This window comes from Macrobrachium rosenbergii, chromosome 2 (assembly GCF_040412425.1).
Source record: "Macrobrachium rosenbergii isolate ZJJX-2024 chromosome 2, ASM4041242v1, whole genome shotgun sequence".
Taxonomy (NCBI): domain Eukaryota; kingdom Metazoa; phylum Arthropoda; class Malacostraca; order Decapoda; family Palaemonidae; genus Macrobrachium; species Macrobrachium rosenbergii.
Genome location: NC_089742.1, coordinates 27,214,104 through 27,237,345, shown reverse-complemented (window position 1 = coordinate 27,237,345; position 23,242 = coordinate 27,214,104). Strand labels below are relative to the sequence as shown.

At 37.6% G+C, this 23,242-nt stretch overlaps 1 protein-coding gene across 9 annotated transcripts in view; it reads right to left on the bottom strand.

The window, feature by feature from the left end:
- The window catches only part of LOC136844387 (tetratricopeptide repeat protein 39C-like), a 43,865-nt gene that overhangs the window by 8,705 nt on the left and 11,918 nt on the right, over window positions 1-23,242 (bottom strand). For 7 of the 9 annotated variants that reach the window (XM_067113481.1, XM_067113502.1, XM_067113491.1 and 4 more), the window contains 5 exons: window positions 22,235-22,433; window positions 20,020-20,138; window positions 19,067-19,181; window positions 12,448-12,653; window positions 3,869-11,892 (listed from right to left, as the gene is read on the bottom strand). In XM_067113481.1, coding sequence (XP_066969582.1) covers window positions 11,779-11,892; window positions 12,448-12,653; window positions 19,067-19,181; window positions 20,020-20,138; window positions 22,235-22,433 — 753 coding nt within the window. In that variant the 3' untranslated portion in view covers window positions 3,869-11,778. Of the gene's footprint in view, window positions 1-2,980; window positions 3,099-3,868; window positions 11,893-12,447; window positions 12,654-19,066; window positions 19,182-20,019; window positions 20,139-22,234; window positions 22,434-23,242 lie in introns of those variants that run through there. The other 2 variants (XR_010854868.1, XM_067113531.1) reach the window with 2 other exon arrangements.

Here is a 23,242-nt window from a genome sequence, read left to right as displayed (position 1 = left end):
TGAGGATCAAGACTAGCCTTGACCAACCTCGTCTTACAGCCTTTGCTGCAAACCCTAAAGGTATAAGACCCAGAATCTGACATAATTATCAGAAAACCTGACTAAATAGGTGACAAAAATAACTGGCAAAGCCGCAAACCAACAAAGAGTACTTCACCACAAGTGAAAACAGCTCGATGTAGGCAGATACAATGAAATTTCGCTCGAGTACCGACAACAATGTCGCGGCGTGGACGGCAAAATTATTCTGAAGCATGTTGGAATAGTTCCTAGTACCCCGACAGAGGGCAGGTAAGGGCGATCACCCGATATTCGGACTGGCGCTGCCGCGCGTTTTGAAATTTTGCCGTGACGTCAAAGACTAAAGCTATATGTAACTAACAGGTAAGTATGTGTTAAATGTTAAGTTATCTCTTATGGCAGAAGATGGCACAACATAGTTTATGCTAAATAACAAAAAAAGATTACCTTAAACCTAGTAGTATTTCTCTGGACTCTGCCTAATACACGGGTTTTCTTTTTCAAAGATTGCAACGCCTATGAAGCAACAGTTGGTAGACTGCCTAAGCCATGCCATAGCCAACCAACCCTAAAGGACAATTACGGCTGAAAGTGGCAATCAATTCTTCTAATTGCATGCCAAGTCCACTTTTAGTCTACTTATACCTTTTCTAGCAATTTGTTACTTTATCTGGGTCATATACTGTACTGTTCTGTACTAGCATTTACAATATTGTAAATTACTGCCAAACTGTATTTTCTGGGCTTTTCGTATCTAATCTAAGTACAAAATAAATAATAAATCAAATTCTACATGCAATAAAAATTGTAATCACTGGGTCATTGCCACTTTTTGCAAAATCACAGGAGGGTCAGATAAAATATGACGGCCTTAGATTACGGATGCTGGTGAAGAGGTCAAAAGAAAGCTTTGAAATATTTAAAATCAACAATTGCCAGTTTAGCTTTTTGCCAGAGAATCCAACAGCAAATGTAATCTCTATTATAACACAGCCAAATGAGACGAACCATATATTCAGGATTTTGAGGCCTTTGACAAGACTACCAAGATGAGCAATATGGTCAAAGGACTTCAGAAGGTATAAAAATGACAACATAAGTCAGTGATGTTACTCTACCATAGCATAAGATCTGGTGGAGACAGAGGCAGACATCAAAAAGAGCCCGAGATAATAAGCAGTGGCATCGACCTGCATCGGCATATAAAGTTTTTCATTGTAATTTTAGGAATGGAAGAAGTTACAAAGACTGCAGCCATGGAGGTATTATAGCGAATGATGTAGTATTAACTGCATGGCTGGAGGAAGGGTTTATATAAATGATGAAAACCTGGAAAAGTTGAACAAAGATTATTAAAAACCAAGATAAGCAAAACAAAACTTCAGGTGACTAGAAAGGAAAAAAAAAAACAATTCTTAGTGCTCTTATGTTTAACAAATTGATAAGAGAAATGATCATTTAGTAGATTAAACAGACCACTGAGCTCATTTATTTAACGCTTGTGGGGCTGGCCAGGTAAGAGAAATAAGAGAACCTTGTTTTAGTGGGAGGACAGACTTCAGAACATGCAAGAGTATTTCTGTTACAATGGAGACATACCAAACTGCAAAACAGGTTTGTCTCTTGGGGATGCAAGCCTTTGCCTTTTATGCAGAGGACCTCTAGCATGTATACGTAAACCAGCTGTGAGCAGAGGAGCAGTTGGTAGTTGCTATGAAAGCAGCAGGGCAAAGACCAGTAGGAAGTGCCCATGAAGAAGGGCATAAGATCAAAACCAGGGGAAGTCCATGCAAAAAACCCACTAGATACGAACTAGTCATGCTCCTAGAACCACGTATGGATCCAGACAGCCTAAAACAATAAAAATGGAAACAGAACTGCAAGAAACTATTTCAAAAGAGAGTAAACGTATCCTCACTGGCTCCTCACATTTAAACAGCATGTAAAGATGGGGAAACAACAAATATCAACAACCCTGGCTTGTGAAAGTGTACCCATGTCATAGGCTAAGAAATAGGAGAGATTTTCGTGGAGGGTGAAGTGAGCAGTTTAAATCACCGGTGCTTATGAAAATAGATGGGTTCCTAACATTCTTATAGAATAGGATATAGAATTGAGGCCAAAGGCCAAGCACTGGGGCCTATGAGGTCATTCAGCACTGAAATGGAAATTGACAGTAAAAAGGTTTGCAAGGTGTAACAGGAGAAAAACCTCGCAGATGCATTATGAATCAACTATTAGGAGAGAGTGGAAGGTAAGTAAGATGGAGGAGAATATGAATGGAGGTAAAGCAAAAGGAATGAAATGGGTTGCACCTAGGGCCTGATTACATTCTTATCAAAAGGATCCCTGCTTCACAAGGCAATCACTTAAAGGCACAGTACAGTACTTACAATCTTTTACCACTCAGCGAAAAGGGCAGCCTCACGGCAATCTTTCAAGATTAAGACGATGTTTGGCATGTCTTTTCCCCTGGCTCCCGAGAACACTCCCTGGAATATTTTTTTAGTGAAAAACTGAAGTAAACAACAATGTTGGTTAGGCAGGAAGGAAAGATTATGCAATTACAGGATGCACTGTACTACAAAGGTGGGCTATGCTGCAGAAAAAAAACTTACCAAAAAGATGGTAAACTCAGAGAACTGACAGCTATCCAGTGAATTAACAACAAAAACACAAAGAAACCATGGTGAAGAAAAAATATGGTAAATCTTTACTTGCTTCAGCTCAAGATCTGCACACAGGTGATTTAGCACAAGAGCAAAGTTGTGTTGGGGTGGTTCTTTCAAACCCCACAGACACCAAAGAATTCTCTCAACTTACAATGGTATCTCTCGTCATTTTCCACCATATTTTGGTTGCAGATAGAAGAACTAGCAATTGTAATTGTACAGGGACCTTTTTAAATAATTACAACAACAACAATGTATCATTCTTCAGCAAAATCTTTAATACTCACCAAAATAGACTGAGGGTACAGTATGTAAGTTACACCTTGACAGCTTAATCTGTGCTTTCAGTCTTTTGTCCTAACTCCACTGTACTCCACATCTACTTTTTGAGGGCTCAAAGCTGTACTACAATGGAAAAACATAAGGTTAAAATGTTTAAATTAGTTTTAAGGGACTCTGAATAAGAAGTGTTTTACTACAGGTTTTCTAGATCACAAACAAAACATTAGGATAAACTTTAATTCATTTTGATCGTTAAGTAAACAGTTAAATCAAGTTTTGTTAATTGGAACACTATTTTAATAATTACTTTAAGTACTACCGTACTTCTGTTTACAGTATAACTCAATATTCTCCCAGTTCAATAGTAAAAAATATTTAAGACAGTAATGCTAAGGTAAATTACGATGGTAAATGCCTACTGTAATGGACATCTGGAGAGCACAACAAAACAAGCTTTTATCAGCTAGAAGTTTAACCCTTTCACAGACTACAATTTTCTTTTGTTACTTGGACGCTGCAAACACAGTGTCGTTTTCTAGCATCAGGTTGAATACTACTCAGTTTGCTATGGTGACTTCAACTCAAATGTGAAATTGTGGAATCTTCTGGTCTCCAGATATTTAGGCAAGGAGAAAATTCAGTCCTGCTCTCCGCCGATGTCTCATGAATTTCAGGTGTATTAGTTTTATTTTTTATTCCTTCATATTTATTCTTTAATCACTTTTCCTATGACTTGTCTCTCTCTCTCTCTACAGGCTGATCACCCTTTGGTGGAGCCCTCTTTGGGGTATTAGTCCACTGACTCTGCCCATAAAGGCCTTTAGCTAAAGATTTAAAGAAAAGATGCATATCCAGTTACAGGTAAACTGGTATTAATAGTAAAAAAAAATGACTATATTTTTGTATTTATTCCAAACACAGTACAGGAAATCCAAGTAATTTGGATGTGTGTAAAACAATATATGTCGTCAGTAAATGTGTCTACAGTATACATCGGAATTCAAAAAGATACATTCTTGTGATTGAATCTTGCAACTAATTTGCACTTTTTTTAAACATGTTTGATTCAGCCACTTCTTTAAAGCCTACAAAAAAACGGTGTTAGGGTGAAACAAAAAGTCTGCCTGCTGCTCAAAATCAAAGCATGTACATGGTACATACAACTCAGAATATAAAAGTATTGTATAAAACTTTAACTTAATGCTAAATTCAACAATGAATCTACAGGACAAAAGTTACACAGTAGATCAGTAAGCTTCAGGAGGAGGTGCAAAAGGCCTACAGTCTTGTCCAATTCCCAAAATGAACCAACAAGAAAGACAGCCAGCAAAAATCATTAGTTTACCACAAACTGGTAATAAAATATAGATAAAAGCACTGTCTTCTTCTTGTCCTGATGCAGAGTATTTTTTGCATAATTAAAAACAGAAGGGGGGGGGAAGATAGGACCACCAAACGTGACAACTACTTTCGAAACCGAGAAACCACGACAAACGCTTAAATATCGTCAGTGGTACCAATCTGTGACTCGTGCTGAAACCCCATTACAGTAAGTATCACTTGAAGGAATGGATGGTATTGCACATGACAAAAATAAATGACTTTACTCTCCTTAGATCAACACAAGAAAAAGTATTTTCTAGGACAATTATAATAACCCCTCAACAGTTTAACTAGTGTATGGTTGGGATTCTTAGCTCATGTGCTATTCACTCCCTATACTGTAGTAATTTGATTTTAATACGTACATGATGATGATCAGGTATCCAGCAGAACTGTATCCAGCAGAATTGTATCTTAAAAAGATCACAGCAGATTACACAAATTTCTAGTGTCATTCAGTTTCGACAATCATGGTGCTTTTGAGAAAGGGAAGTCAAACTGTTACCCTTACAACAAATGTTCCACAAATGTGAGGTAAATGTAACTGGGGCATTCCAAGTCTTTAGTTTCCTTTACAAATAACTAGGCCTACCCATTTTTAAAAACACTTGCAAGAGGTACCTCTCTTCTCCTAGGGACAAGACAATGCCCTTATCTGCATGTTTGCAGGCCTCTGCTACACAAATAAAAAACTTATATAATTCTAATGAGAATCATCAGCTTTTTGTAACCTACTTTATGTGAGCACGGTGACATACCGTATTAACTATCTTCCGTCACTTTATATTTTGAAAAATGACTCTACCGAAGATTAGCAGTAAGTCAAAGGCATAAATTTTTACAGATGCATAGAATTTTGACTTACCTCTAATAACCTAAGCCTACTGCAATCAACAAACCCACCAGATCTTTCCAACACTACTTCCATAATTTTGCTCTCAAGAAGTGGCATTACAGACCTTCCCAAGTCATGAAATATACAGATTACAATATACTGTAGAAATGTTCTGAAAAAAGCCAGGAATAATAAATAAGTACGAAAGCACAAATCAGTCAAATCGGTATAGAGATATATACTGTATATATCTTTGGCTTTAAAAAGCTACTACTTTACCAGTATCATCAATACTGTCTCACTAGCTATATCGATATACGAGAAAAATAATTTACCTATTCTAGTCTTCTGTAACTGCCTATAACTGGAGCCTGTTGAAGGACAAACAAGCTACTAAAACCACATTTACCTAATGATGCACAATCATAATGAAGAAAAAGGAAAAATGCCCATTAAAGCAAATAGATATATGAAATAGTAACTTATGAGAAGCTGCATATGGTACTATACTACAGTCTTGATTTACCGTAAATACTGTACCATAATTTATGGTACAGTACACTGTACACATCTTAAAGGCTACAAAAGGGCATAAAAATCAATTAATAACACAAGACAGCTTTTATCTTTTCAGATAACTACAGAGAATCATAAAGAGAACTTCCAAGACTAGTAAATTAAAATGAACTGCCTAAATGTCAACAAATATTCATAACCAGTCTAATATCAAAGCACATTATTTACAAATAAGTTATCAAACAAGTTTCAATAGAAAGATAGTTGCCCAAAAAAACCCATATATATCTAAGTGATTTTTGTGAAGATGCTTCATAAAATCTCTTGAGTAATCAGTGTGACTTTTGAGCAAATAGATTCACAAAAGCAAATGGATCAGAAAGAAACTAAAAGGACGCCACACACAAAAGATGGAGGGAGTCATTACCATAAAATCACTACCAAACATTACCTCTTTCTTTGGTCATACACAGTAAATCTAACAAATTGTACATAAATTCCCCTAAAAATAAATCATATATATAGGTAGAGTAAAATTAAATTCTGAGTGACTTACATCTATCAATCATACAAGGACATAAAATAAAAATGACAGAAAATACTGCAATGGATTGCGCATTTTTCTTTTTAGGTTTCATAAAAAAGGGGGGGGGAGACAGAATGAAAATAAAAACTGAGTCTTGGTGCCAATTTGTGCTGTTTAATCAGTTATTTTTTTTTTTAATTTCAAAGCCCTTGAAATTTTATTCTTCTGTTAAACAGCCGGCACCATGAATTTCAGTACACATGAATGCAAGTTAAAGAGATGCCTAGTAACTCCAGTGGTGTGTGTGTTACTTTGTATCATCAACAGTTTTACAAAAAGCTTCTCTTCTGCATTGCCAGATGCCTCCTTGCCTTGCCATGATGTGTACAGAAATTCATTAATCCAGCTGTACTTAAAACATCATTAAATCAAGATCATTGGTCACTGCTTTCCAACCACAATCTTACATCAAATAAAACTAAAGGTAGACAGCTTTTGTAATTACATAATTAGAATCATAATCTGCCCTTGGGACCCAATGTATGCTTAGGGCCTCAACAAATACACAACAGATCCACCATACTTTGTGCTTTCTCCTTTTACCAAATGACTAGAGTCTAAATCTCATTCAGTTTCTACAATAACACATGTAGAGTTAGCCAGCAGTCCAAGGGCAACAATGCACCTTTCGCCTTGGATGAGTATTTCATGTACATAATGGAAACTATCATGATTCTCAAGGTCTGACGGATACCTTTTGACAAGTGACTGCTTCAAATCAAAATGCATCTCAAAGATCCTCATTTAGTGACCTTCCCCACTCCAAAAACTAGAATGAACAAGGAATGACTTAACAATAATCTGCTTGTGCACTAAGCAAACCACTTCCGTTGACTCTTACACTTCAGTTCGAAATGGGTGATCAAATACACTTTAACATATAGAAAAGTGTAAATGAGAGATGGAGGAGCCTTGACCCTCCTGAGATGATCTCACTACCAATGATAATATTTTTATGTTAAAATATTGTTATCACTGGTAGTGAGATCATCTCAGGAGGGTCAAGGCCCCTCCATCTCTCATTTACCGATGCTGCACCTTACTTGATGGCTTCTGTGCTGACATTTTTATATAAACTCAAGTCTTGCTACTTTATCATGTTTTCCTGACATGTTAAAGTGCCCTTTCTCTTTTCTGCTTCTCTCATATTATTTAATGCTTCCTTACTGTTTTTGTTCTTCCTTTCTTCCTATCTGTGATGAATTTCATGAAAATTAGCTTCTTCATGCAGCAAGCCAGTTGCTTGAACCTAGAACTATTATTATTTACATGTTGGACATCATTTCACACAAGTGCATTGTGATTCAACAGTTCCTAGTGTTTCCTAAATATTTTTCTATTTAGTTTTTCTATTTAGTAACTGTAAAATGTGATCAAAACTAGTATATAGTTGCATTTCTACTCCTAAGAAATCCAACAATTATGCTGCTAAATTTATGTCTGTTTTCAAGCACTAAATCTACTTCCTTTCTTGTGACAATGTATCACAGCTGATGAAATGTGGGCCTTCTTGTTTACCTAGGCAAAAGATTCATTAACGACAAACAAATTATGCTTTCAATGTAGAGCAAAACCATTGCTGCTAATCCATTTTGTATGAGTGTCAACCTCGGCCTGAAACTCAAATGGTGGGCCTCATGAGGGCTGTGATTCATTCATATAACATTCAAACTCCTTTCCCTTCATCACTTTTCCCAAGCCTGCCTGATCTTGAAATACTGTTCATGAAAGTTTCAAACCTAAAAATAAATGGCGCTACTTAGGCTCGTTATCTACACACCACCTACTTCGAGGTGCTAGTACTAAACACCATACAGCAAATGTAAAGCAGACGGCCACACGAAGATATCGTTTATTAATATAATTTGTCGACCACACAATACAGAAATGGGTGTACTGTATATACTGTATAATACTTTGACCCCCCAGGGGCTAGTACTAAACATGGCATCCCAAGGAGGTGGCGGCACATAGATAAGCCAAAGTAGCACTAAATAAATTTCTTCTTTTTCTCACCTACGTTCTGCCTCTGCTGTTTCTTCCCTGTGTTTCCTGACATCTTCCTATTTTCCTTGGTCTTGTCTACTTTGGCTTCCCTTGCCCAAGGTGGCTGCAAGCACATAATTTGCAAGAATGTTCCATTTATGGCTTCCCTTATGTGGACCTGAGTGTTCTATCTCAATTCTGTCTTGCCTCAAATTTAATTATTCTATTCAAAGATCCTTTTGAGGAGGTCCTGTGGGAATCTATAGAAATGTGATTCTGTGATATCAATAATGGCCGCAACCGAAATGATTTCTTAATCCCTACAGCAGCAGAATAATTATCTTCATAGTTAACACTTGTATACGATTACCCACTTCATACTAAAGCATAGGGACCAGTATCTCAGATAATGGTTTGCATTTACAAAAAATCAGCTTTACGTGATGATCTTTACAAATATTTATTTGGAGAGGAAGTAAAACTTAGAGAAAAAAAAGCAAACATCTCTATAACTAGACCATAAGGAACATACTAAAAGTATTTGTCAAATATTTAACTTTTAAAAACTAAATCTACAACTAAAACTATTTATTGCCTTATTTCCTTCTCTCCACTTTCTTTCATATCACAAAAATACACAATGCAGCCTTTACAAATTACATGATCATTTCTACCACTGACACAGACATAATTTTCTCTCAAACTAGTTACATCACACTGTAATAAACAAGCTACATATTAGCATTGTAAAAATTAAATTTTATCACATACTAATTGACCACTTGGTATTTGCTATATGCCACTCAATTGTCCACATTTCAGTGACAACTTAACAAACTTAAAATTGTTTCAGCAAACACAGCAAATGTAACATGGCAGAGATCTTATAGCCTAAAAACTTCTGACAAATTTTGTCAACCATCCTCAACACTTACATCAAGAGAGAACTTCATTCTAGCAAGGGTTCGACTGCTATAACCAAAACTAAACTGGAGCACTCTCCAAATACTGATAATACTCCAAGCATATTGTGACAATTTGCTTATTAAAACTCTTGCTCTATAAGTATCACGATTAAGTGCTTGTATACACACCTAATTAATTTTCATCTTTCAATAGCATACCTAAGTTACTTATTAACGTAGACATCACCTACATTAGCTCGTAAATATAACATGTCTGGGCTCCTGACTACCAAGAATAACTCTTTCCAAAATGCACAACACTAGCCTAGAAATCATGCCATAATTCATTACATGTGTAAATGTCTAGTTTGAAACTGCACATACAAGGAATAAACTGTTAACATTACATCCAAAAAATGCTTTCCTGCAAGATCGTTACCGCCAAATTTTTTATTTTTTACGCAATATACAAAACCTGTCAGGAGTGTAACACCAGTATCAAGCTGCCTTTGACCTTCCCAGTAAAACATACAGCAGCAGAGACAGTCCCAACTGACGCTCAATGAAACTAATAGGTCTAAAGTCAGGAACGGCATCTGCCACTGCTACATTTTTTTTAATTATTTGTATTGTACAGTACCTTTTATATGTCATTTCAGTTTTTTTATTTCTTTTTTAACAATGCTAGTATTTCTTGGTATTTCTGTTGATCATTAGTGATATGAAGCACGTTAGGTATGGCAATTTGCTAAAAAGAGACCTTTGACAAAGTAAAAGACTCAGCAAGTACCAGACTCAGCAATTAAGATTAAGTATTGTGGGCCTTACTTTTACCAAAAAAATAGGATTACTGAACTGTACATATAATATCCAAGGCAGTAGAATGCAAAATCAATATAGCAATAAATGGCACAATTTGTAAATTTATCTGTGGTTACATTTCTCAAAAACTGCTCGCACTAAAATTACATCTCATACCATCAGAGTTTTGAGGCTTTAGCAACAAGTGTCTTGACTCCAAAGCAAGGCAAGACACAGCTAATGAACCTTGTGCTAACGGTGCCAGTTTCGTCAACTGTCACTCTTTCTACTTTGCGGATTAAAAACTTACTTTCTAAGTTGTATCTTGCATGACAAAAAGAAAACCATACACTTTATCAGAACATTCATTAATCCAGTTACTCAAGAGAGTGGCTAAATCATTTGTACCATAATAACGTGGGTCACAGCGGCTCCAAAAGGAAAAACAAAAACCAAGCTCCCTACAGCTACAAAGACTACAGTGGCAATTCATCCCAATATCAAATGGGACTGGAGACTGGTGTGAATCATTATGTTTTAAATATATAGAAAAAATAAAACTTCCCAAAAATATGCAGAGTATACAAAACTAAGATGTATTGTTAAATATTAATATAATTATTATTACCTACTATTCCCTTACACAGTTTGTCTATCAGATCTGCACTACTTGAAGTTTCACACGAGTAGCTAATATCGTTTCCGACTAAATATCTCATAAAACGTAGTGTATTACATCAGGACGTCACCTGCAGCTTATCACATATACATTTTTTTTTGGATTGAAGCATCTAGCTAGAGCACTCAGCTATACAACGTTGCTTTACAAATATATGGGTAATACTCTTAAGGTTTCCATAAGAGCCTAATGTTGGATTGCCTACCTACGATGCCAATGTGGCATACAAGAGAAAATCAGTCAAGTACTGTCACCTGCTACAACATACTCTTATCAATCTCCTTCCCCTTAAAATTTTCCACAGCAGCTGGACACAAACACGAATGCTTCTTCATACACCCAGGCTAATTTATAAAATGAAAACCAATGAATTTTGCTGTGGCAAACTCCCTTCACAGCCAAAATTCATTCCAACGGAGAAAAAATACCAAGTGTAAAATAAAATGACAATATTGGTAAAAGCAAATAAGAATTGAATCACTACTGTAGACAATTCTAGGAACAAATCTACATTTGAAAACAGAATCATTGATAAGAAATAAAACCTCAGTACAACACACAAAAGTTGTAACTGTTTTCGTAACAAAAACAAAACTCTCTACTTGTCATCAACAGAAAAAATATCAGTTACTAGTTCCATTGTACATAAGTACTATTATGTACTAATTTAACTACTGTGTAGGTTAGTAAACTACACACTGGTTCTAATGGTAACCAAATAATTACTGTACAATAAACAAAGTTCATACTTCATCAAAAATTGTTTCAAATGAGCTCTAGCATTTATTTGATGAAAACAACAGGGCATCTAATGCTTCCCCAAAATGTTAGCTGTACCTCTGTTTCTTTGATTAACGTTTGAGTACGCAAGATATTCAATAACGCAGGCTCCACACCCTACCTTGACTTTGCAACTCTCAAACCAGACAAGCAAGAATATACTGCGTGCTTTGTTATAGTATACACTTCTCATCTTTCTACTTAAACCACAGAGCACTTCTTTGCATACATCCTTCACTAAGGTACATAACTCATTAACAAAAATTACATCAGACTAAATGTCTTACTCACATCCCAACCTGGGGTAAAGTTTTACGAATGCCTTGTTCAAACTAAGAAAGGTTCTTCAGAGCGGCGTGAATTCTAACGTTCAGACGGTTTTCAAAGTCATACCCATGGTAACTGTCTCGAGCTTCTTCCAAATACTTCTTGCCCTCTTCCACAGTCTGAAAGAATAAAAAGGAGTGATTATGGAATACAAAATTTAGGCCAAAGGCCAGGCATTGGGACCTATGAGGTCATTCAGTGCTGAAGGGGATATTGAGAGCAAAAAAGGTTTTCAAGTTGTAACAAGAAGAAAACCTTGCAGTTGCACTATGAAACAACTGTTAGGAGAGGGTGTAGACCAAGTTGGAAGAAAGAGAATATGAACAGAGGTACAGTAAAAGGAATGAGGGGGGGGGGGGGTTGCAGCTAGGGGCCGAAAGAAAAAACGATTTAAATATTCTGATCTCGCTTTGATTACTGAAGGTTTGAAACTGAAAACAAGCATCAAGAAAACACTATACAGTGGCAGCTACATATGACACCTATCCAAAGTTTACTATCTTACTTCCTAATGAGCATCATATTTATTGGTGAATTTCAAGTCAGTGGCCCCTGTGGGTTTATTCCATATGAATAGGGTTCATCATCTTAAAAATAATTACAATAACTAAACATCGTCATATTTCCTTTGGGATATATACGTACACACTCTCAAACATCATACAATGTCTTACCCCTTCATTAGCACCAAGCAAGAGGCCCAATTCGTAAGATGCAAAAGCTGGAATACAGAGTTCTTCAGGGTTCAATAGTCCGTGCTGTACACTAAGGCGAAAATGATCCACGGCATCATCTGTGGAGCCCATGGTGTCAAGTATAGCTGCCATAATAAGATGGCGAAGACCCTCGTTATCACCGCACTGTCCCATTGCTTGACATTCTGGGAAATGGAATGGAATGTAATCTAAAATTTAGGCTAAGTGCTAGGACCTATGAAGTCATTCAATGCTGAAAGGGAAATTGAGAGTAAAAAGGCTTTAAAGGTAAACAGGAAAATCTCAGTTGCACTAAAAAATAATTGTTAGGAAAGGGTGTAAAATAAGGTAGAAGAAAGAGAATGTGATCGGAGGTACAGTGAAAGGAATGAAAGGGGTTGCAGCAAGGTGCCAAAGGGACACTGCAAAGAACCTTGAGGGACATTCTGGAAAAATATTCAGACAAGAATGTTTTGTAATAGCCATCATGTCTTGGAGATTTCTGAGGGCATTAAAAACCATGAAAATTAGTCATTCTTCCTTTCCACTAAACTGTAAAGGATTCACAGGGGAAGACATAACTGACAATCTTACTGTTATCATATACCTACTTGGATAGAAAAACCTAATCCTCAGGAAAATGAGGATCAATACAAATCCAGAGAAGACCTTTGCCTAAAATGCGTTTTGCTTTTGCAACTGAATTCCACAGATTGTTGTTCCTAAAAGCTTACACCTCAAAATTTGCAATAAATATACCTCACAAAAGCAAAGGTGATTGCTAGCTTTGTAAAAGAGCAAAAGTGTAATGAATGGAATTAAAGAAAATGACAAAACTGTTTAGATGTTTGTTAACACATGTAAAGCACTTGACTGATAATTCATTTTTGGGAAAAAGTTACAGTACAGCTTGTTAAGTACACATTTGTTCCTATACAAATGATAAAATTCCAAAAATAAGTACAGTATTACTGCAGTCAGACCGCTAAAGTACAGTATGAAAGTACAGGGGTTCCTCGGCATACGAATTTGTTATTCGTATTTTCGTAATACGAAGTAAACACAAATAGTTCCTATACAAATGATAGGTTCTGGAGTGGACGCGTCATCGTCGTGGGACCTCTCCAGATGGCGGTGGAACGACGGCCGCCTGGATCAAACGTCCACAATACAACCCCACTGCGAAGACAAGGGAGGGGAGAAGAGGAGGAGGAGTGGCTCCCCAATGCTCCGCAGGGTACCGCGCCCGGGTGGCGGCGCCACAACTGGATCTCCAGTTTTTTCTGAAGGGATATGGTAACCCGGCTACTATATCCCTACAATTAATCCTAGCCGGTGACATAGAATTAAACCCAGGCCCCTACACATGTCCCATCTGCAGCACACGAGTCACAGCTTCTCGCGCCGGGGTGGATCAGTCCACTGCAACTTGTGTGGTGGGTGGGTACACCTTCAGATGCACCACTGAGAACACTAAAGACTACAATGTACATTGGAAGTGCATCATATGCCATAACACACACACACACAAACAAAATAACAATACACAACAAGCACTTCCTATCCAACAAAACACCAACCAACCAACACCACACAGATCACCATCATCTACCACACTTTCCCCCAATCCCAGAACACCATCACCCATTCCTACAAATCAAACATCCCCACAAACACCAACACCCCATAGCACACACTCACCTAACGCCCACAGAAATGCACCACTAAATACACGCACTCACACACTTAGACATAATCGCAGAACATAAACATCTTACAATTAAACATTGACGGCATTCGCAACAAACACATTGAACTAAAACATTTCATGCACAAACAAAAGATCCACATAGCCATCATTCAAGAAACAAAACTGAAACACACACATAAAACACCCAACATACCAAATTACACAGCCATCAGACAAGACAGACAACATGGTGATGGCGGAGGCCTCATCACATACATACACCTATAACATATCCTACATTGAAAAAATGCAGCACATCAGAACACTAACACAAGTAGACAGACATACAGAACTACAAGCATTTAATATCAAAATAGGGCACAATAAACAAATCACAATCATCAACACATACATCCCTCCAGAATATTCACCGGGTTTACCAGCAAACTTCACAATTAGACTGCAGGCGTTGAATACCCTCCCAGATATACTTCTGGGAGGAGATTTCAATGCCAAATCACAGAACTGGTACGCCCACCAAGACATCACACAAAGAGGCACAGACATCTCAACACAATTAGACCAGCTATACATACTAAAATAACACAGATATGCACACACATACCACACCAAGCCAACTTTAGTCTCACTTCCCCAGACATAACATTTTGCTCACCCAACATAGCACCATCAATCACATGGAAAACACAGACCTTTCATCAGACCACCTTCCTATTTTAATAACACTCCGAACCACACATGACACTTTCTCACACAAGACACACCATCCCTAACTATAAGCGCTGCCTGGGATGAATACTTGGAAACCACTGAGGCTCATTTCCAGGAGTTAAACCCCACACACACAACATCATCACAGACACTAAACAATACAACAATACAATTCAACGACATAATAAACAATGCAGACAAAAGAAACGTTCCTAAAGGCAACAGAAAACACTACAACCCAAACTTCACGCCTGAATAAACAGACTCATAACAGAACGAAACAATTTAAGAAACACACCAACCCCACACACACAAATCACAACAAATCGCATACATGATTTAAACACAGAAATAAACACCAAATTAACTCAAAAACAGACAGAGAACTGGCAAACTTTTCAAGGTACACTAGACTACAGAAAACCAACCCATCCAAACTACACAAAACTATCAACAGTCTCATCAATTCAAACAGTGGGAACACTCAAAGTCACGCCTCAATCACCACATCTGACAAGATCCCTTCACGCAAACAACAAGCCAACATCTTAATAAACCACTACGCAAAAATCAGCCACCTACGCAAATACAAAGAAGACAGACACATCTACAGACGCAAACAACAGTTCCCATTAGATTACACAGTAATACTAGCCACAACAGAAGACACTGCTAGCATCATTAAACAACTTAAAACCTCTGCAGCCATGGGCATCAATAACATTTCAAACATTCATTTAAAACATCTAGGTCCCCATGGCACACAAACACTGACAAACATAGCCAATTATTCATACGCACACTAAATTATACCACACATTTGGAAACTGGGGAAAATAATAGCACTTCTAAAACCAAACAAAACACCTACACAAGCAGCTTCATACAGACCTATAACTTTACTCTGCACACCATCAAAAGTAGTAGAACGCCTCCCATCTTACGCAAAACCACACCACACATACCACTGTCACCCACTCAACATGGCTACAGACCACACCACTCCACAACAACACTACTCACCAACCTTACACAAAAAATACAAGATGGCATTAACTCCAGACGCCCACCACAAAGAACACTGCTAATCACAATAGACATAAGTAAAGCCTTTGACGCCATCTCTAGACCACTTCTCATCAACAAAGTTTACAACACCACACTACACAACAACACCAAACGCTGGCTCGCCAATTACTTAACAGACAGACAAGCATTTGTACACACAATGGCGAGTCATCCAAAATCAGAAACTTCCCGAACGGTGTCCCACAAGGCTCCCGTCCCTAAGCCCAACACTTTTAACCTATTCATGCATGACATACCAACACCACCTAACAACATATACATCTCCTCATATGCAGACGATCTAACAATCTTATCAATACATGCAGACAAAGCTATGCACTCCACACAAGTACAGACTTACACAACTAGCAGAAAACTGGCTCCACACAAAACAGATTACAGGCTAGCACCAACAAAATCCACAAGTACACTACTCACTGATCACAACAAAGAACATCAGTACAGACCACAGCAACGCTGAACACCTACCTAACCACACACACAAACAAAAATCATGGGAGTCACATACAACACTTCAATGTCATTTGTCTCACATGTCCCAGTAACATCTCATCCAAGAAATGCAGACCTAGACTAATGCACTAAGATCACTAACAGGCACAACATTTGGACAAAAAGCGCTCATCACAGTATGGTACAAACAATACATCCGCTCCATAATAAACTACGCCAGCCCAGCCTGGCACCCTGCCATATCCAACACACAACTAAACAAACTACAAATAATACAAAACACAGCTCTTAGAATCATCCTTGGCAGTACACAATCCACACCAATAGAACACTTACACGCCGAAACCAAGATTCTCACCATCAGGCAACACTTAGACATGAGAGGCACACAATTCTTGGCATCGGTCATGGCAACACAAACAGCCCATGCTATTCTTTCACGACCACCCTCAACACACAGGCAAATGGAATACACCACACAGACACTATACAAATATCTTGAATTCTATACCACCACCCACAAACATCACACAAAACAAAAAGCACATCCATACTCTCACCTCACCAGACAAGCACTTAATAACCTTCCCAACAACAAAATACTGGCACCCCACCAACAAGCAGCACAGAACCAGCTCTTAAGATTGGAGAGGAGTACACCTGTTTCGACTTCGCTGTGGTCATCACCAATCACTAAACACCTACAAACACCGCATAGACAACACCCAAACAGACATATGTCCACTCTGCCAAGATTAGTCCACACAATTACACATCTCTTGGTAGGTGCCTAACTTGTGGCCGTATGATAACAACACAACATCCACTACCACACACAGTTATGGTCCAAGATCCAGTAGCGTGGTGTCCTTCTTAGCGGTGCAGGCTTCCTGGCATAACAGAGGTCTGGAGAACCACAACAACAACAACAAATGATAAAATTCCAAAAATAAGTATTACTGCATAAGACTGCTAAAGTACAATTTACAATGATTTGTTATTCGTATTTTTGTGATACAAGGTAAAATATTCAAAGAATTTTGTTTACGTGTACGAGCTAAAAATTCAATTCACGAGCTGTTTAGTGGAAAATGGTGCGCAGCCGGCCGGGACTGAGGAAGGAGGAGACAGGATTCCCTCCAGGAAACCGAAATGGTTGCAGTAGGCAAAGGTTGATAAAATCAATTTTATTCACATTTTGCAAGGACAATCAAAGGAATCAAGTGTGTGTGTGTGTGTGTGTGTGTGTAGTGTTTAGAGAGAGAGAGAGAGAGAGAGAGAGAGAGAGAGTAATCAGCATTTGGCAGATGTGAAAATCTCTCGTGTGTATGATCGATCAACATTTTTACATGATCTTGGGTGCAGAAGAGAGAGATTAAGTACATGCCACAAACATCAACACTGTTGGCAATAAGCGGAATTTAAAATTATAATCCAATAAACATGAGGATTTTGCAAACAAATAATAAGTAAAGAATGCAAGTCAGAAAAGGAAAGAGATCAAATAAGTTTAAACAAGGAATCTGTTTCAACAAACAATCCAAGGCGCGCAAAATATCGTAAAAAGCAAGTGTCACTCGATAGGTATTTTACCGTAACAAAAAGAAGTGATTCGGGCGAATCGAGTGCAAGTGAAAGAAACGGGAGAAATGTAGTGAAGGAGAAAAATCATCGAGCCCGGCCCCAGCTGGGAAGTCAGTGGGAAGCGGACCCCATCTCTCACCCAATAACCCACCACCATCCCCTCCCTCTCCTCTCTACCGTCTCACTCAGCTCAAGTAAGAATCTTTCAATTTTTTATTGTTATTTTATTGCATTTGATTGTTTTTATATTGTATCATTGTTGAATTTATTGTGAAATTCCCTTGTATTTTTTTATGTGAAAATTATTACTGCTTTTACATACATACAGTGATGTTTTTGCTGTCGTCGTCTTCTCTCCTCAACAGGTGGCATGATTTTGTTCATCTTTTATATTGAATTTTATTGTGAAATGCCTTCTTTTATTTATTTTGTTGAATATGGTTATCATTCAACTATATATTGTACTTGCACTTAAAATAATTGTATTAAAGTAGGTACAAAGGGTGGGCATGGGGAGAAATTCACAAGTGGGATGAATTAACTGAATTCCCATTATATTCCTTATGAGAATATTCGGATTAATATATGAACATTTTGATACAGGGTATACAAATTGGAATTTGGAGGTAATTAAATTTGTATACCAAGGAGCTACTGTATGAAAAAGTTTTGGAAGAGATTAAAAAAACTAATTTAAATTTAAGCCACAAAATGAACTGCAGCAGCAGTTATTTATTATATGGAGCAACTCCAAAGTACCATGCAAAAATTAAGAAAGATTTCAAATTAACAACAAAGATACAAAAAGAAAAACTGATAGAGACAAGAATGATAATGTTTAACAGTAAGTTGCCACATACAAAACCTACAAATGGTACATTTAACATTCACTATAATCATTAACACACTATGTTGTTTTAAATAAGATGCATATTCACAATGTCCTGCGAAACAATATTCTGCAAAATTTATCTGAGGAAATTTTGAAAGGCCAAAACTCATGCAATGAAAAGATCTACAGTGACATACATAAACATCTTCCAGACTCACCCTCAACCATCTGGAGTCTATGCTGCAAGGAACACGAAGATAGAGCATTCCATAAGTACAGAAGCTCATAGGCACGCAATAAACAGTAGTTTTTGGATACGACGTCATTTTTGGACTGGAAAAAAAGGCATACAGTATTAATAACAATGGCAAAAATTTTGTGCATAACTTTGTGATTATCAGAATAATCTTGATACTGTAAATATTATCAGTACATATTTTTGAAGCAGGGATATCCTTGTAACTAAAATACTAATCCTTTGCAAAATTATCAAATTCTCTTTGATGAAAGCATCTTTGAAATATAAGATTACTGACTGAAAAATCAGACTGCAAAGAAGGATTTTTCATTATTGCCTTCTACTCCAAATTATAAAATCCATCACATCATTACCACAAATCTCACTGTTCTTATAACACAATTTTCAAATCATATAAAAAATCGACATATTTAATGTCGCGTACACTTTGTAATCATACAACTATTCAAAATTCACAGTTTGTTACATCCAAATAGTACTTATGGTACGCAAAGTACAGTAAACCCCCCGTATTCGTGCTCTCACGATTTGCAGACTCATGCATTCGCAGGTTTCTCTGTGGAACATATCTACCCATTATACACGGAAAATTCGCCCATTCGTGGTATTTTTCACCGAGAAATATTCACTAATTACTGTATTTTCATATAATTTTCATGAATACATGCACTTTTTGTGATAAAAGTATTAAAATACTAAGGTATAAGCATTTTTACAGGGTTTTTCTTGTGTTTAAACTATCAAAATGGGCAGTTCTAAGTGTTTTTGGCGGGGTTTTTAAGTATTCGCGGATTTTAGCTGTTAGGTGAGGGAGCTCTGGATGCGCATCCCCCTTGATCTGAGGAGTTCACTGTATCAAGACCTACTCAGAAGACTTTCTCAAACTGTATCACTTACAAGAAAGTAACTTACTTTCAGTGCCCGTCTCAAGAGAAATGCCTCAAGAGCATGGTTTGATCGCCTGACTAGGGTGGGAACCTCCATCATGCCCCTCGAGCATTCTTCATATCGACCTAACGCACCTAAGCACACTGGAGGGATGATAGTGCTATTAATTTATTTGGGATAAATAAGTCTGTTAAAAATCTGAAACTAGAATATTTAACCAGACTAAAAGCCTTATAAGAATACAGGTAGTCCCCAGTTATCGGTGGGGGTTCTGTTCCCAACAGCATGACAATAACCAAAAATCGCCAATAACCGAAAACCGACAATAATAGCGCCAATCCTTGGGTATCGGCGCCAATAACCGGGGATCAGCGCCAATAGCCGGGGATCGGCGCCGATAACCGGAGATCAGCACCAATAACTGGAGATTAGTGTCAAAAATCCAGTTATCGTTATCACTAAAGTGCCATAAAACCGGATCGCCAATAACCAAGGCCACCGATAACTGGGGACTGCCTGTACATCTAAGTATTATAAAGTATTATAATAAGGGACACAGGAGCACGCACACACACACACACACACACACACAAAAGTAGACATAGTTAGGATAAACAATTTATATAATATAAAGTCTGTACAGTATATAAATTTTGGTCTATAAACTTAAGTAATTTTGATTTTATGAATGTTTTCTTGTTTGTATGCATTCACAAAACCAGTACAGTACAAGAGGAAATGCTACCACTATATCTTGTTAGGTGGTAGAAAGGAAGAAGCAAATTTTTTTCTTTATTCATTTGAATCATCAGTATTTCAGCCAAATTCCAAAACTACCTTCACAGGATTCTTTTGTTGGTGGCTACTAGGACAAAGATGATGCTTGTAGATCCGAATGCCTAGAATGTTAGACAGTTAGGCACTGTTGGACTTCACAACAGATGGACAGCCTCTTAAAGGTCAACTTGCCCATTTAAATACGGAAGGACCTACATATTATTATGATATTATTCAATAGATGAAACCTATTCATATGGAATAAGCCCACAGGGCCACTGACTTGAAATTCAAGCTTCCAAAGAATATGGTGTTCATTAGGAAGTAAAGTGAAATACAGAAAGAGGAGATCCCACTTATCAGAAAAGAAAAAAATTTATAAATAAACAGGTACTGTACAAAATATATTAAAATGCAAGAGGAATAGTATTAGCGTAATAATGCATTGCATTTTCACTTGAACTTCTGAAGTTCCAATTGCACGACATCCTCTGGGAGGCTGTTCCACAGTCCAACATGCAAGGAATAAAGGACCTCTGGAACTGAGAAGTTCGACAGCGAGGCACATTTACTGCATATTAGTTGTGCTGTTCAGTGAATCTGGTTGATCTTAGCAGATAAAGGGGATCAGGATCAATTGAGAATGTGAAAGATCTCTGTTGAAATACAACTTAAACTTATAAAAAAAAAAGTGATAAACAAGAGACCACCCATCGATGGTCCAATTCATAACTGCTACTATTAGGAAACAGAAACCTACCACTAAGAACCACTCTATCTAAAAGGGATAAATATCTGGCAGAGGCAAACATCCACACTGGGGAACAGTATTCCAGGAAACACATATGACCTAAAACAGGTTGCATTGATTTTATCACTGTTACTGTATAAATATATGAGGCCTTATGAACAGCACCTAACTTGCATGCAGCATTTACTGAAACTTTCATTAGATGTTTCTCAAAAGTTAGATAGATGTGAGTCAAAATTTACACCTAGAACAGTTAAAGCTTCAGACTCATTCAGCAAAGTTCCATCCACCTGCAGGGGAGGATGGGGTGGGAAATCTGTAGGAGATCTGTTAATTAATAGTGTTTTCCTTTTACTGGAGTTCAGCGTCATAACCCACCGACTACACCACTCCCTGATCTGGTCCATGTCCCGATTGAGGTTGCATTTCTCATAAGTGGAGGCTTTACTACAACCACAAGTGATGCACCATCAGCATACTGAAAATCGTGTAATGCACAGACACAACATTTTCATCAGTACTCATTTTATGAATATTAAAAAATTAGGGTATTCACACATCAATCTCCAGAGTAAAACTCAAAATGTACACAATACATCCAAACATGATTTTGAAATGCAATGTGTGTGTGTAAGTGGCTCAAAGGTAAGGACCCTTATCTAATTACCTAACACTTGTAATTACCTCTATAACTACTTAGGGCAAACTTACCAGCAGAAATATAGGCATAAAAACTTTTGGACCATCGGGATTCCTTTTTCAGGTTTGCAAAGGCACCTTGGGCATGGCTCCAGTTGAGCTGCAAAAGGTGACACCAAGCCACCTCGTGTAGGGCTAGTAGCTGCAGCTCCCTCTGAGGGGAAGCCTGCAGGGCTCTGCGATATGATGTGAGAGCTCCTGTGATGTCCCCCTGAAAATAAACAATACAAGTAGCATATAGAATACAATATACAATTTAGGCCAAAGACCAAGTGCTGGGACCTATGAGGTCATTCAGAGCTGAAAGGAAAACAGAGTACAGTAAACCCCTGTATTTATGGGGATGTGTATCACAACCCCTCTGGTAGCTAAAATCCACAAATACTTCAAACCCCACTAAAAACACTTAGAACTGCCTATTTTGATAGCTTAAACACAAGAAAAACCCTGTAAAAATGCTTATACCTGAGTATTTTAATAGTTTTATCACAAGTGCATTTAGTCATGAAAATTACATGAAAATACAGTAATTAGTGAACATTTCAGTAAAAAATACCACAAATGGGCAAATTTTCTGTGAATAATGGGTAGATATGTTCCACAGAGAAATCTGCAAATACGTGAGTCCGCAAATCGTGAGAACGCGAATACAGGGGTTTACTGTAAAAGGTTACAAAAGTGTAACAAGAGGAAAACCTTGCTGTTGCACTATGAAACAACTGTTAAAAGACCGCTGAAAGTAAGATGGAAGAAAGAATATGAATGGAGGAGGTAGAGTACAGTAAAAGGAATGAAGGGGGTTGCAGCTAGGGGCTGAAGGGACACAGCAAAGGACCTTAAGTAATGCCTACAGTGCATCGCGCTTGAGATTCATTGACAGCACTACCCGCCTATAGGAAAAGTTGCACATGAAAATAAAACTCCTGTTACGTATGCAGTTTCAAAAGTGATCAAAGACAGTGCAGTGCAGTGCTACAGTGATTGTCATGAAATCATCATCAATATTTTGTGTGCTATGAA